At 40.9% G+C, this 16,997-nt stretch overlaps 1 protein-coding gene across 13 annotated transcripts in view; it reads right to left on the bottom strand.

Annotated features, from left to right (window-relative positions):
* The window catches only part of NHSL1 (NHS like 1), a 185,491-nt gene that overhangs the window by 29,747 nt on the left and 138,747 nt on the right, over positions 1 to 16,997 (bottom strand). For 9 of the 13 annotated variants that reach the window (XM_074818931.1, XM_074818944.1, XM_074818945.1 and 6 more), the window contains exons 3-4: positions 7,271 to 7,398; positions 4,344 to 4,415 (exon numbers count right to left, since the gene is read on the bottom strand). In XM_074818931.1, coding sequence (XP_074675032.1) covers positions 4,344 to 4,415; positions 7,271 to 7,398 — 200 coding nt within the window. The remainder of the gene's footprint in view (positions 1 to 4,343; positions 4,416 to 7,270; positions 7,399 to 16,997) is intronic. The other 4 variants (XM_074818932.1, XM_074818942.1, XM_074818943.1 and 1 more) reach the window with 1 other exon arrangement.

Genomic DNA, 16,997 nt, shown 5'->3' with positions numbered 1-16,997 from the left:
CCAACATTTTATTTAATAAAAAATAAAAATAAAAGCAACTTCCAGGCAAAAAGTAAAACAACAGAAAGGTAAAATCTCTTTAGGTAATAATAAACATTTCAGGCAATGAAATTGTTACTGATGTCAGCCTGTGGTTTGGAAACACACTTTGAAACATGGGAGCTTTTCTTCAAGGAAATAATCCTTTTCTGTCAATCTTGCATTTCTTTACAAGGGAGACTGTGGATGGGATAGATGCTGCTCTGTAGGAAAGGGCTCAGCCCTCTGAAAGCCCCAGTAATTCTTTCAATACAAGCTTCTTGGAAGACAGCAGTGTTTTTTCAGGCCTGCACTGCTTTTAAAAGGCTCTAAAGCCATTTCTATAAAAATATAATGTGAATGCTTATTTTTTTATGAGTGTTGTTTACATAGATTGTTTATACACATATATAGTGTGGGCACACATATTTATATGTACTTACACAACAAACACAAGGGCTTTCCCACCTCAAAGCACTGAAATTCATAAAAACCTTCATTAACTTAAACAATTTGGGAGAGAAATGCCACTGCAGAAGGGAAAGCTGCCTCCAGGCCATGCTTCCCCCCAATTAGGTTTAAAACAGCTGAGAGAGAGAAAAGGTTTGTAAGGAATGTGGCACTGGGGTGCTAGCCCAGTGTCACGGCAGGCACTTGTGTGCGCACTTAAAGGAGTAATCAGGGGTTGAGGCAAAGAAAAATTGCTTTCCCTGTTCTACAAAAAGCTTTTCTCCACCTGAATCGGGGCACCAAGGGAGACACCTCAAGCATGGTTTTGCAGATTGTGAGGGGTGAGGATGAGCTCCAGTGACCTTCAGATAACTCTGCTTAGTTGATACTGTCCGCATCAATATCTGTCACATTCAGACTATACTGCAGTGCCAGGTCTCAGCTGTGATACAGCAGTCACCAGGGGCTACTCCAATATGTCAAGTGGCAGAGATATTGGTTACAAAGCCACACTTCCTTTTCAAGGAAATTACCCAAACCAGGCAGAACACTTCTTCCATTACAGTACATTAATAGAAAAACTGAAGAACTGAAGCATCTACTACAAGGGAATCCTAATTATCCAAAAAAATGTGAAACAACCATCACAAATTTTGCAGAATTAAAAGCTGAGAAAACTGGGGACAGATGGAGGAAGACGGAGAGAAATGAATCAGCCCAGTGAGCATATAACGAATGAAAAGCAACCGAAAACCCAATTGTGCAGTTGAGTTCAAAGCCCCATCTCAGTAAGAATGATTTTCTGCCATAGGACAGCGGTGTGTACTGCTACAAAGTAATTCAGTAAAAGAGTTGCGGGTGGTTTTGGGTGTAGGAATAAGTGCTCACGTTTCATCTGTAGGTACACTTTCCATGGTTCCTGAAGAAGCATGACTGTCTCTACTTACATTCTTTCTTCCAAATTACTCACAAGGATAGTGGTATAGGGTTTTTTTGATGTGAAGCTACTTTTAAGGGGCATAACAAAGCCATACATAGCCTTATTGCACAGAGGAAAACAGTAGCTCATCTTTCAGATTTCTTCACACAGAAATTATTTACCTCTATAATCAGGATGAAAATAGGAATTCACATATTTTTAGCAAACATTCCCAGATTTTTAACACCGAAGCTTGCCAGAAGATGCAGTGAATTGCTGCTTAAGGTCTGTTGTATCAGAAATAGAGCTGGACTAGGCAGTACTCTGAAATTATGTATCTGCTTACCAAAGCTGATCGTAAACACTATGTTCATAACAGAACAGAAAGCACTTGTCCCGTTTTTAAAGCATCTCTGATTCATAATAACTTCATTGCTAGACTTAAATGGTCAAATTTCTGTGCAATGGCATGTTAGACTCACCTCCTCAGGAAAATTCACTGGAATTCATTCTTTTTAATGGACATGGGAGGAGGGAAAGGTGGGATGTGAAAGCAGCAGTTGCAGTGTTTCCACAAACATGCATTAGAGGGGAAAAAGCATGAACTTTCAAATGGGAGTTGAAATGAGAATCCAGGAGAAAAATGGCCTATAAATACCCTATAGACAAATAATATGGCTCAGTAAACCAGAATGTCTCCGATGCCTTGTTGACATATTGTCCCCCAGCCTACTTCAGCCGCTGAGACACAACAAAAGGGTTTCACTATCTCAGCACGTTCATGGTATTTGAGAGGTCCCAGATGACAAGTAAGTATATGCTGTGTATCTTGCAGCACACTCTGCCTAAATACCCTGTTTATTCTTAATCTTTTTATATTCCAGGGGTTTATACTAATTGTTTGAAAAAAGATGGAAATTCTAGGAGGAAAATTCAATCCATACAATTTTACCTTTCAGCAAAGGAACTTAAAACTCGTAGTCATGTCATTCACCTCATTGTCCACTGCAATCACGTCTAAAATTGTAGTTTCGCAGAAAAACAAAATTGACGGAGGAAAAAAAAAAAAATCAGTGTAGTGGACAGCAGCCATACCAATTCAGCTGTCTATTACTATTTGCCACCATCCTATTTCTCCTCCAGACTTCTACTAGGTTTGATGGCTTCAAGTGCCCTTTTACCCAATGCAAAGGGATCAAGAAAAACAATAACAGGGAAAAAAAAAGGCAAGCCCCAAACCTTTAAACTCCTCTTTCTTGGTCAATTGAGAATATCACTTTATGTGCCTGCTTCAACCCAACGGGATTTCACTGTATTATGTACCACTGCCACATAAATTTACATGAATTTACACTTAAGTTGAGTTAGTCATATCTTGCTCTATTTGGTGTCCTCGAGACCAAGGTCCCCAGTCTAGTTCTCCCAATTTTTGTAGAATATTCCCTTTTATTACTTCTACACACAGATCTTCAGTTGCACTAGCCAACTTTCCTATCCTACTAAATCCTTCACTGTCTCAGTAAGGAAGGGATTATTTTTTTTTGTCAGCAGAAATTACTAACCATCAAGCAAGTTATCATCTTAACCAGCACTGCAGAAATGTTCCTTTCTTCTTCCTCTACTCTGTTGCAATGGGATTAAAAACATAAGAAGAGCTGTACTGCATCAGTCCAGAGCTCTAAAAGCCTACCTAGTATCTGCCTTACGATAATGGCCAATCAATGATATACAGGTGAAATTAAATCAGAGGATGCACACAGTGAATACCTTCCCCTGAATATTCTCTCAGCGCTGGATGGAGTACTCTCCCCTCAAGAATTTACCCAGTTGCTTTCTGAACCCATATGAACTTTCAGTATTCACAATTCCTGCAGCTGTTGCACTGTGTATGCGGTGAGTGAAGACTTACCCTCTTTGGTTTATTCAAAGAATTTCTATACTCACTTCCTTATGCTTTAGCATTTTATACTTTGAACTGCTGTTTCAATTCAGTAAATTGAGCAGTATTTTCAAAAAAACATGAAGTGGATATAAAATACATGTGCTGCTTACAAGAGCACCCCCATGCAACTGCAGCAGAGGGACAGGGAGGCCAGCTGAGGACACCACCACCTACAAGTATCTCCAGTTCTGCTAGAGCCCATGCCTAAGGGGTCTCAGGCATTCCCACCTCCAAACTGGAGTGCCCAACTGCTTTAGCCCCTCTTAACACCAAAGTTTTGGATTAGACCTCTTCAAGTCTCTCAAGCCAATACAGTTAATGCATTTGGTTTCACTTAAGATACTAAACACTCTCTTGCAGATACTGAAGAGATAACTAACGGTTTGGCTGAGTACAGTGGCAAAAATATACTTTTTTTCCCCATGGATGAGCAAAAGAAATGTTTTTGCACCCAAAGCTTAACTGTATGGAGGCAAAGTTCATAAGCCAAATAACAGGACCTGGGGAAAAATACCCTAAGTTTTTGGCATACAAACATTTTCATAGATGGAATAAAGACATGATACACTGCATGCCTGGAAGCAAGTACTCTCCATAGGTCACATTCATCATTTAAGAAAAACACATTACTCCAAATTAGTAAGGGTTTTCCTTGACTAATTAAAAACCTATGAGGCAGCCATTTAAATAAAAGACAGGGTTCACTGGGGGAAGGGTTTCAAAGGAGGCAAATGTTAATAGACAAAAAAGAATCAAAAAATTTCAGTGAACCAAGTAAACAGAGGATATTGGAATGTGGGCAAGGAGCAATGAGGAAAAATAAAGGAAACAAAGATGGCATGGCATTATTCTGTTGAGCAGTTGATTTTTTTTAATTATTTTTTAAAACAGAAAACAGAAGCAGGTAACAACTGAAGGCTAAAAACAGAATAAGACTGCATATATGCTAAATGCTACAAGTAACATCAAGCTGCAGATACGGCAGCTGGATGGTCCCACTTGTGGGCAAAGTACCTTTTTGCTCCAGGGAATCAAGTTACAGCAGGCGCTAATGCAAGACCGAGAGATGCAGTCTAACAGACTAGACTGTTGAGCAAGACAAAAAGAAACAAACAGAATGAGTGATAAAAAGGGAAAGAAAAAAGAATGAGAAAAAAGCCACACAAGAGACAAATACGTTTAACGTACAGAATGCATACATTTTCAGAACTTCAAGGGAAAACAGAGTTTGAAAGTGACATCTCAATCCATCTTTTGACACTTGGGAAACAGAGCGATACTGAAGGACAGAAATAGCTCCCAAGTCACATCACCAACAGTGGTATGTAAGAGATGAAAAAGAAGGATACTGGTCACAGTAGTGAGATATAAAGTCCACATAAACCAGTTTAATCTCAAATTCAATTAGGATCAGCAGAAATACACTGTAGTGGAGCTTGGTGTGTGCCCCGTTAATATAACTTGCAAGAATCAATCTAAGAGTAAAAGGGCAGTTCCAAGAACTTCATTTTATATCACAAAACATGAGAATGTTTGTGGATCAAAGTGTCCTCTCGCATCACCTAGCCATGGTTTCATACCATCTCCAGTGTAGACAGGACAGGCAGAATATCTGGCTTCATTTTTTTAAAAAGCAGACTAAAGAGAGTAGGGAAAGATGGTTTCCTTTGTGAAATCACCACGCAGCAAAACATTGTTTATTCTGCACGTTGGCAATTATGACAACTTAGAAGTAAATTTCCAACTAGTAAACAGCTATTCATCCACCCGTCATTATTCTGCTGTTCTCGAATTTCAACTATTAGGTACTGCATGTACAGAATTTAAATGTTGGCTTTTTTGCTTTGAATAGACAACAGAGCTATAAAGCTTTCATCTAGTGGAGAGGAGTTCACATTTTGAATCACGGGATTTTGGTGACCCCAGTTCCACACTGTTACTGAAGAACACTTCTGACAGCTGAAATACAATTCGCTCAAGGCATAAGACTTATTAGAATTACTTGGCACTTTACCAGCGGGATTTATAATTCAAGTTCAGAGATCTGTTGTGGTAAGCGCACATTTTAAAAAAGAGCAAAATTTTAGGCCATTACAAAAAAAGCCAATTAAACAAAGATACTGGTCAAAGGACCCCACAAAACACTGAGTTATATAATATGAAGGGAGAATCACACTGCAGTTAACAAGGCATTAACGTCTTTCTGAGCTGCAAATAAGAGCGGCAGGGTTAAGGTTAAGGTTCTGAGATAATCAGTAACATCCAAGACTATCACTTTGGCAACTATCTTTCTCCACAGCTCTGAATCATCCTTTCAGCTAAAAATATTGAAAGGAAACTATTCCAATTTGAAATGGAAGTGTTATCCTATCCTGGAAGCATACTTAGTTGCACTGATTTTTTTTCAGAATGCACAGAAATTGTTAGTGACACATTATGTTAACGCTCCAAAAAACCCTTAACCAAGATAAGGATGACAGATCATAGTCTCTAAGAGGCCTCACCCATGCTTATATGCTCTCATTCAAACTGTTAAAGAAAAGTGTATTTATATTTTTTAAATGTTACATTAGTTTTACATGTGCAGATGGTCATATGCTGCACATCACTGGCTAAGACCAGCTGATACATATATATGCAGTACATTAATAACAACAATGCGTTAATACCTTCCTCGGTGGAAATCATAATTTCACTGATTTCAGCAAGGTTTTACAAATTACTGTTATAATACATTCCACAGTATGAATGTGCTTTACATTCTCTGCTCGCTGCCAGTACATACCACACACAGCTAAACAAGATGCTCTAACATTCCCTGCCAATACACAGATATAATGCAGTCACCACCTGGATGAGAGACTGTACATATTCCACACACCTTTTATTATGTGATTAAAAACCATGGAGGATAGAACTGAAAACACTGTACCCTTTAAAGTGAGTTCTCAGGATCTGCACGCTTCGTACAGACAGTTATTTGGTCCACGCTACAGAAGCACATACGGTTTAGTGACAATTCAAAGAAATTAAACTGCGTTGCAATCAAGGATATCCTCCCACGCTCTAAGCAACAGTAGTTTGTGGCAAAGTATTCTAAATTATCTATCTTGAAAATCCCAGGAGCTCCAGCATTTCAGCTTTCGACAGCCGGGCTCCAGTGCATCTTGCTGTCCACCCCAGCAGCAACATCCTAGCCTGCAACACCAAAGTTAGCTTCTCTTTCACAGGCACAACAGGGTAAGGTAAGGACAGGGCAGCAAAATTTCTTTTCTTCTTTAGAACATTAATGCAACTTACTAGATCTGTAACTGAAATGTATATAAATTGGTGTATATAACAACGTCCTCACAACATTCTTACGACCTGTGCTCAGCTGTCCATTCTCTGGATTCTAAGATAAACATACCTGGAGTTGAGATGTGGGCATATAAAGATGAAAAGGATGAAGCAAACTGAAAGAGAGCTGATAAACCCAAGGTAGTGGGCAATCTTTCATTCTTCTGGATGGCTTTTCGCAAACAGTTGTGATGCATTAGGACAAAGCTTCTACCTAGTGAAACCGCAAAAACCCCCAGTGCCTACTGTCTCTGTTGCACTATACACTGATGACTGGTTAACAGCTATTCCTGCTACTTGAATGTAAACACTTAACAGATTCAAAACAGCTATCCTTGCTGGGGTCTTCGCTCCAGAACATTAACAAACTCCTCTGGCTTTCACACCCTGAACGTGCCAGTGGGAACTTTATATAAATGCAGGGGTAGAACTAGTATTTTTAAGAGACTATGGAAGTCAGATTACCTAATATCACTGTAATTCAAAGGAATAAGCATCTTCATGACCTTCAGAAAATCCTACCTTATTTGAACAATGTTATGGCAGGCAATTGAACTGCACCAGGCATGTATTCTTTCCAGCACTTTGCCCCCCACCATTACCTTTTGTTCAATTTCTTCATAATCATCCTGGTAACTTCCACAGATTGCACTGGAGGATGAGGAGAAGGTGGGACCCTGAGAGTAATACTGTGAGCTCCGGTAGCCATCCCGCCGCAGCTTGTCACACTCTGCCGAAACACACAGAAAGAGGAGATTAATTCATGACAAGAGCCATTACTGTTTACACTTGGTGTACCATGGCATTTACAAAAGCACAGAGTATTATTCTGAAAATGTTTACCATGCATTAGCATTGTCTGTCCCAAGTAACAGAACCCAAAGATGCATTTCTCATATTTGCATCTATACTTCCCCGTACCTCACATATATCATATACATAAGCCCACACATAACGTATATACACATGGCTTTTATTTAACCCAGGAGATGGCAAAAGCTTTGGAAAGAAGGAGGAAATTTATTTATTTATTTATTTATTTGAGGCCTGGCTCAGTGTCTTGACAGATGGCAGCATCTTGCAGGATGGGAGATGGAAGCATGTGAGTAACACCGGGGGTCTCATTTGCCAGGCCGGTAGACATCCATTATGTGCCTTACACTTGAAATGATGATGTTGCTCACTACTCAAGCACCATCTGCTAAATAACTTTGGCACTGACCACTTGTCTTGTCTTCCTGCCCATGGAAGAGACCATTTATTGTGATTTTGGAGAGAGGAATGCAAATCACAGGGATCTCAAAATTGCATGTCACTGCAGAGCACGTGTGGTTTAATACTGAAGTTTTCAAAGTTGAGAAAGAATTCAGATTCCCACTCAAAACGGCCTAAATCCCAGTCAGCATCTCATCCCCCTCACCCAGGTTTTCCACAATCATCTTCCCGCCTCCTAATTGATATTCAGTGTGACTGTGCTAAAGAATAACAGACGCCAGCGCATAAGGAAAAATTAAATGTTCAAGATGCGGCAACCAAACTCATCAGCCCAGTCAGACTGTTAGCTTTATGTTTCCAGAGACTGAATCTGTTGAAAAATGAGGAAAGCAAAAAGAAAATTAAGTATTTGGTACATTTCTGTGTATGAAATTGAAATTTCTGCACAATACATGGGCATTATCATAACACAAAGTGCTTTCATCATCACTTGCTGGACAAAGACTTTCTGTGACTGTATCATCTGTCTCCCTATCTTTATCTTTTGAATACCCCTTAAAGTGGAAAACATGCCATGTTTATATCGAGGGCAAGGTTTCAGAGAGTCTTTTGCTTGGCAAATGATTAAGTGGAGTTACAATCTGTAATATCAGCATACACTTCTTCCGTTATACTCAGGTGCTTCTGAGACTGAGGTCTGGAGGACTCTGTGCTGACAAGTTAACTGACCTAGAGCAACCACAGCTCCACGAGGATTTAATCAGTGCAGACTCCCCTGTACCTGCACATGCACATCAAGAAGGCAAGCTTACAGTTTGACAACTAGCCATTTCCATCAGAGCCAGACGTACGCCCTGGCCTATCACATGTTTCCATATGTGGTCAAAAAGGGCAGTATGGCATGAACCTGTCACTTTTCTCACGATTCAAGGACCAAGGGCAGTGGTGGTGGGTTTTGAGATCCAGATCAATTGCTACATCTCAGGAACAGAGGGTTGGTAACCCTGTTTTGCACGTGTGAGCATGCTGACACTGCATGCATCTGGCAAACAGCTGCTGTACTTCAGGAGGGGGGTGAAAAATGACTGCCAGCAACCGCAGTAAAACACATTCCTCCACCGCCCTTCCAAATTTGGCACTGGATCCAGCCAGATCCAGCACATAACGCTCACAAATGTGAGCACCCTGATGGGCTGTTTGTCGGTTTGAGCTGCAAATCAACAGGGATAAGCGGGCCACAGCAGAACAAAACAGCCCAAAGAGTTGCGTCAACTTGTAGCACGGGTTAACACATTAAGTTGTCAACTTAAACACTGCAAGTTTTACCTTCAGATCAGTTGCTAGTAAGAATGCATTTGTTTTTCCTTCCATTCTTGGGATAAGGCCCAGGGTCCTGGCTGGCCACTCCTGGGGCTCTCCAACATCAGGCATCGTGGCACATCCCAAGGGCAACAGGCTCTTCTGGAGCGCAATAGATGCATGCGCTGATATTAATTGCTTGACCTTATTTATTCTCCTAACTGAGGAGATGAAGATGATAAATAGTCTACTTCATGAAGCCTGGAAGAGCTCAAAAAACTTGAAGTCAACACTGAAGGTCTCAAGTGCACTGCAAGTTCAAGTGGTCTGACTATAAAAAACTGGTAGTTTTATCAAGCTCACAATCTCCATTTGTCCACAACATGAGATCCAAGTAGCATCTGAAGCTATTGCAGCAATGTTGCTGAAGAAACCAAGAGAATTGCTGCAAACTGCCAGGTGAGCCACACCAATAAAAAGGTGGTTTGTCCCCAAGAACAGCTTTTCTATTCACGCACTCTCGCTGTACATTTTGCAGCACTGCAGGAAATACACACCGTGGATGGCACCCAAGGCCAACAAACCTCAGCAGAGGTTTTAGGTAGGTATCTTTTACTTCACATTGCAATGGCCCGCAAGCACAACACAAGGTCAATCATTGAATCTAACTGAGGGTACTGTCACTGCCAGACCAAGGGTGGCAACTTCTGTTTAAAAACTGTTCTAGATGGAGGCATTCCCCCACCATCTCATCACTATTATTAAAGGTACACATGGTATTCTGTAAGCAATCAGGTTTGTATTTTTCAGGTAAAAGGTCTTTATTTATGTAAAAAATACTGATGAAGAAGCTAGAAATACTCTAGGAAAGACTCCAGACATGTTCCCTTTTTCCCAGAGGAGCAATACCTTGTCCTATTCCCACAGCTCCAAACAGAGAGGAGCACTATACATTAAGTGAAAAGTGCTTAGAGTTATACATGTTATTTCAGAGATGTCTGTACTGAAGCTTACTAGGTAAAAGGATACAGCCAGGTCCAGTTATTAAAAACCTTCCGTTTTAAGAATGTTGCAATACATTAGTGCTAGCTGAGCCAGGAACATACACACTCTTGGTTGGACCCAGCAGCAGGGCTACCATTACCTACATTATCCAATATACAAAACCATGCACAGCCACAGAACTGCCAGTGCAACCTGCCGGAGATTGCATCAGGCAGGACACAAACACCCGTTCCTGATGATGAGACTGGCAGTTCAAATCTGCAGCACATGCTGCAGTCAAGCAGTCATAATCTTGCACGTACCTGATCTGAAATGTGCAGTAACATTATTGTGCCCCAGATGAACCAGTTTTGTTTACACAAACACTGACCATTTACCCAGGAGGACCAGAAAAGAGCCTCTGCCTTGGCAATTGCAATCAGTGGCTGCACTGGGTAGTGCCATAGCACGAAGGCTGGAACTACCTCCCGTTCATCGCCTGACTGCTTCTGGGGCTGAGTGTGCAGAGGTGCTGCTGCCTATGATCTTCTGCTGTCCTCAAGTGCTTTTCTGGCCAGGTAAAACCATAGATTAGTCCTTGTCCTTCTCCTTCTATGCTAGTGATACACTAAATTTCAAGATCACCTCTGTATTAGAAACATTGCTTGAAAATGACTGTAGTCAGATTACATTATAATATAATTTACTCCACTTATGCGGTACAAGTTAAATCCTTCTTGGAGAAGGAAATTTTGCCTGAAGTTGAGTTTTGCTGTTCACAGGGTGGTATTACTTCAGCATGAAGAAATTGTGTGGAAAATGTGGTCAAAAGCCTTTTAAAGGTCCCCTCATCATTTACACAGTTACAAGAACAGGGTAGATACGAAGTTCAGGAGATGCATGACAGAGGAAATGCGTTAAAGCTGTCAGTGCCTGATAACATTATGTTCGAGTCACTGCCATATACCCAACCACTCATATGTCTGCTCAGGATTGCACTACCATAGGGTTTGCTAAATCCTGGCATCAGACAGAAGCGTGCTGGGGATGTGCTTCTCACTGCCAGCAGGTGAGTGAGTGCATCATCGTCCTCTGCTCTCTTCCCTTACGCTAAATAAGCAGGGGAATGGGCAGGTACCAGCAGCACCAGGCTGAGAGCGAGGGCTCAACCACGCAGAGTGTGATTCTGCACCAGAATTTTGAGCCACAGGCACTGAATTAAGTGCTGCTGTGAGTAACTCAACGTCTCCATGTAAAACCTTATGGCCTCTCTGACAGGCAGTCAGGCTAAGTGTATGAAAATACCTCCAAGGCCTCACAGCCCAGGTCTCTCTCTCCATTTCATGCAATGAACTCGCATGTAATTGCATCTAACCCTGAGCTTGTAACACAAAGCAGCAAGTCTTGCACACAGAGGCAATTTACTGCTTCTCCAACAACTTGAAACCGTATTCTTACATAATAATTTGAGACACAAATCACCGGAGTGAACAGAAGGCACAGCACTGACACCTCAGTAATTCGTCTGACATGGTATTACTGTGGAAAACCAGGATTAACATTTACCTTGTCTGCTTAGCCAGACCTACACACCGTACTGTTCCAGGATGGAAGGCAGGCTGGGTTTGGTGGGAGGGGGGACTGGATGTTGGCTCTTTTCCTCTCCTTTAACCGACTTGGGTAACATTTTGTACCTGCCAAGCTTCCTACCACTAAAACTAGTTGCAGTATCTTGGAAGTTTGCATGAAGGAAAATGCATTGGCCTGCCAGCAGCAGAAAATGTCAGAGAAGGATGGATTCATGGTCATTTTCAGGAGTTTTCCACATTTTTTTTTTTATTGTAAATGAACTGTTCAAGACTAGGTATCATTTTTCACGAGCTTCTTCATAAAACTGTTCTTTTGCCTGTCGGGCCCAGGGTGCCCCATATTGACGTGGCTGCAGGGAGAAAGGCTCCAGGTGCTCATTTTCAGGGCTGGACCCCATCTGAGCCTGGGACACCTCCCCAGGATGCAGCTCCAGCAGCAGTGCAGAGCCACAGCTTTCTGCCACCACCCTGGACCAGTCCTCCACGCCTCAGGCCTGACCATGCAGCCATCACTCACTAAATCTCACTAAATTAGCCCTAATGAGATTATTCGTGTAAGTAAACACTACTCACATGACTCTTGCAGGATCAGGCCTTAAGCTCTGTAGCTGTCTACATCCACACACTCAGACACACTCTCACAAGTATGTATGAAAGTTTAATACAAAAAGATCCACTTTTCTGTGTTTCTAAGTATTTATTAGTAACCAGTAAAGACACCGGTTAAAGAATTAAACTACCACTATAGTCACAAGCATAAACTTAGAAACTTGGTATCAAGGTTACTCAGACATTTAAATAACTCCAACTTGCTTGGCATAACTAGCCATCTCACTGGGTGGGTCAAGCAGTGAAAGACAGAAAGATAATGTGCCAGAAACACCTGAATTTGCCTCGTATCCAAGAACAGCACCTGGAACTCAAGAACAACTGCTAGAAGCCAAAGAGAAAAATGCCAGTCAGATGAGGGGCAGCAGCTTCCTGGAGGAGCAGACGCACTGCCCGCCCTGCAGAGCTGCCCAAAGCTGCCAAATGGAAACTCCCTGGTGCAGAGGGAGAAAGGGGAAAGACACGCACACACTTTGCTTGCCTTTGCACCATCCCCTGTTGTCTCCTTGTCAGCAAGAAGGGACAAGCGACGAGCTGACAGCTGCATCTGCATGCTTGAAAAATTATCTCAGCTAATGTCAGGGTGACTTCTTGGCAGAGCCTTTCATGTTGTAACTTGTATTTTGTAGAGTGGGATTTTTTCTTTCTTGTTTTTTTGTCTTTGTATTAGAGAGAGGCTATTAACTGCAAAAGTCAGCTAAACTGTCAACTACAGAAATAAATCTGCTGACTAGTATATTAAAACACATTTATCCATTCACCGCACATATCACTGAAAACCACTCTACTCCCTCAGCTCAGGGATCTTCTCCTTGTTTTTTTTTTAAGTCTTCAAACATTGTAGCCAACCCCTTCTGTAAAAACCCACAAACCATGTTCCTCCCTAAGTCACAACTACAAACGCTGTCTTACAAGTAGCTTTTAGCTTTTCAAAATTTCACCTAAAACCAGACAGATTGTAGTACAATATACATTTGTCTTGTAAAAGCAAACTTTTAAAAATGATGGATTACTTTACAGGTCACGCTGCACTTTAACAATCACAATATGTACTATAGCACTGCTTTCTGTTTTAGAAGAACCTTCTGTTCAAAGCTGAAAAATAACTGCATATCATTTTAATTTACTTCATGTATATTTTGAATTTGGTTTTCCAGTTGAGCTGAGACAACTAAGACCTCATGGGTTGGTGACAGACAGGTGTGGGTGTCAGAAGACCTGGATTCCCCATCCGGCATTGCTGTATCTGAGCACATCACTTTGGGTTACATCCAGTCAAGAACTTAAATTACAAACACAACACCATCTAAATTTCATGTATTTGCCTCCTAAATTCAGAGTCCAAGCAGGTATCTACACTGCCTGCAGCACATGAGTATACAGTGAGGCACCGCAGGATAAAGACAAGAAGGAATCTTCATCTTTGAAGATTTATTTAAAAATTCTTTATCTTTAAAGATAAAGAAGGAAGAACCTGAGGGTGCCTTAACTCTTGTCCTCGCCACACCAGTAACGACCGATGCTGGGTGCAATGCTGCAGGCATCCCTTCTCAGGAGGGGCAGGAGAACGTAACAGGGATTTCAACACCTTGTGAGGATGATCCAACAGTTGCTTAAAATAAAGTGCTGAAAGTTAAAAGTATTTTTCATGTAGATACAAATTTAAATTCTTTAAGGATGAAGTGAGTGCAGGCTAGATCTCCAGCGTTCTAACATTGTGCTCTGAACACCAGGCAAAAAGGTTGCCACCTGAAATGTAAGTCAGAGCTATGCTTTGTTTGGGATCAGGCACACTGGTGCATACCGAGACATGCTCTGAGCACACCTACCAAACTGGGGCCTCTTCAAAGGGCGCAGCTGCCTCTCTGCCTGCTTGCAGTGCTGCAGTAAGATGTGGGTAAGACTAGGGTAACTCTGGACTATGCAGTTAACCAGGGAATTTCAGGAAAGTAACTTTTCAAGATAAAGAGCTTGTTCAGAATGGTTATACCTCGGATCATAATTAAAACAGACGCCCTAGTTCAAAGGTCTCTTTGGTTAGTGAAGCTAACTATACTGCCTTTCGCTCTGTGCCTCTTTATGAGTCCCTCATTTGTAAACTGTGGATAAGAATGCACAGCGCTCTGTGTGGATGAAACAGGCTGTATAAAAGCAGAGCCGTACAAAGGCAATCTTGTTTTTGACAAATATCTCATGCTAAATATGACTTTAAAAAAAGCAGCTCAACTTAATTCCAGTGCAGCATCTATTTTTGTCCATGGTCTAAATACAAGGCAGACAGCTTGCCTCTACCACTTTATATTCCTCCCAAAAATTCATTCAGCTTGGATCAAATCCCATTTCCCTTAAATATATAAATCCCCATATAATCTGTAGAACTTGAGTATCACAGAGAGTACTTATATATCAAAGCTTTAAAATATGTTGTAAAGCCACAGCAATGATGCACTTGTGTAACAACTGAACTGTAACCAATGCTGACTGCAAAGCAAGTTCATGAACTTCAGCTGTGATATATCCAGTGCGCTGTTTTGTTCAGACTCCCAGTTTAATGGGTCAAGAATTTCAACAGATGTAGTACTGTGGCAGCCCAGCTGAAAAAACTTCTGCTCAACAGTGCAAATGAGATGCTTTAGCTATTATCAGCCTTTGCCAATCCAGCTACCTTCCCTATTATTCCCCTTTCTTCCCCCAAAATGCAGTTTTATATTGCTATTTCAAGGTCTTTTTTTTTATTAGTACATAAAAGCATAACACAAAAAAGCATAAGACAAGTCTGGAGACAGTGAACACGGTACCTGACACACTTCTTCAACAAGCAAGTGCCATATTGAAGTGGCAAGTTTTTAACCCACCGGCAAACTTTAACTGTTTCCTGCAAGGCCTTCTTATTTGATGAGTAACAGGAAAGGTCTATCGGACTTTTTTCAGACTGTTATGTGTGTTCCCTCTCTTGAATAAGCAGCCAAACCCAGCCACACAGGCAGCTTTGAAAGACACATGGTGCGTGGAGTTTCCCAGAAACAAAGATGTCTTGGACTCCACGGGATGAAGGCAAGCCTGACAGAGGGCTCTTGGACTCTGTGATGGAGAAGTCTATTGAATGGATACTTCAAAGAAGTCTTACTGAAAGCAACCAAATGTATTTATGTTAGGTCTATTCCCTCCAATGCACAAATGCTTGTGCTCTAATTGGGAAGGGTGTCCTGATGTGGTAACTGGACCCCCAGCCAGGCTGGGAAGCCCACCCTTGCAAACCGGCTCCTCCAAGCTGCTTCAGGGCTCAGCTTCATAGATGCTTGCAGTAGTGCAAGGATGGGGCATGAAAGTGCAACATTAAAGTAAAGCAAGTATGCAGCTAGATTTATTTTCAAGGGTCCAAATCAGATGCAAGTCTTTAAGAGGGATCCAAACTAAAAGGAACTCTGCAATGTGAAAATATCTTTAACGGGGTTAAATCAATGCAAACATGTTGATCATTCCTTTCTTTCTTTTCTTGAAGCTTTTAAAAAACAAATACATTTAATCCCAGTCTTAATTCCTCAGGTAATCTGCATGATTTAGCCAAACAGAAAACCTTTCTAATGGCATCAAAATGTAACAGCCATTACAAATTATATTTGTTAACAAGCTGTCACTAGGGAGTGCTCAAAATAATTATCACTGTTTGTCTTGAGTTAATTTAAATTTCTGCAAGTGTGGTATACGACTACATTTAGTGGTGACAAGATGTCTTAAATTTAACAGTTTATTTGCTTCCTTTTGCATGTTTGATGCTGGCATTAAAATCATTCTCCCTGCTTTTTCTCTAGCATTTTTATGGATTTTGTTGTTTCTCAGACAACCTAACACAGCTAATATAAAAATATGAAGGGAGTTTTTATTGTTTTTTCTGTTAGGACACATAACGTTAAAGCTATCTAAAATGCTGCAAGCAAGCATGTATAACACCCCAGTCTAAGAGAGGAAGGAGGAATAAAAGCAAGAAAGGAAACAACTGAAAGTCTGATACTCCCTGTGATGGGAATTGCTTTACCTAACACTGAAACAATTACACCACAGACAGTAACAGTTCAAATTTCTCTCCACTAAAGGCACAGATCTGAAATGGGGTGAGGTTCGATAATCTTTCAGCTAAACCTTCCTACTGACTCTGACTTGTATCATAGAACATTAAGAAAACACATTAATCTGGTTTAAGAAAAAAAACAGTATCATTACTATTATTTTGAAACAAATTTTCATCTTTTAACCCTTTCACTGGAATCGCTTTCACTTATGTATATCATGCAATCAATCTACATACAACCACCCTGTATGTTTTTACAGTCAGCACTGCACTATATAACTAAATCTAAAAATAGGGAACCTAGATGCTTCCAAGTAACTCAATTTTTCAGCACAAGAGCAGCTTTCAAACACGTGCAGTGTAGACTCCCGGTCAAATTCTGCTTAGTTTCATTTGAATATTTGCTTTTTTAAATTCCTTATTAGAAAGAGCAGTTGGAGTATGGAATTTGGCCAAAGCCATCAACAGATGTACTGTGAATTAATTCAGGAACAGTAAAAAGGACAGGATATATGGGCAGAACCTCTGGTACTAACCTGACTATTTAAACCAAAATAATGAGAA

This window comes from Strix aluco, chromosome 3, assembly GCF_031877795.1.
Source record: "Strix aluco isolate bStrAlu1 chromosome 3, bStrAlu1.hap1, whole genome shotgun sequence".
Taxonomy (NCBI): Eukaryota; Metazoa; Chordata; class Aves; order Strigiformes; family Strigidae; genus Strix; species Strix aluco.
Note: the sequence above shows the minus strand (reverse complement) of the source record. Positions and strands in the feature narration are given on the sequence as shown.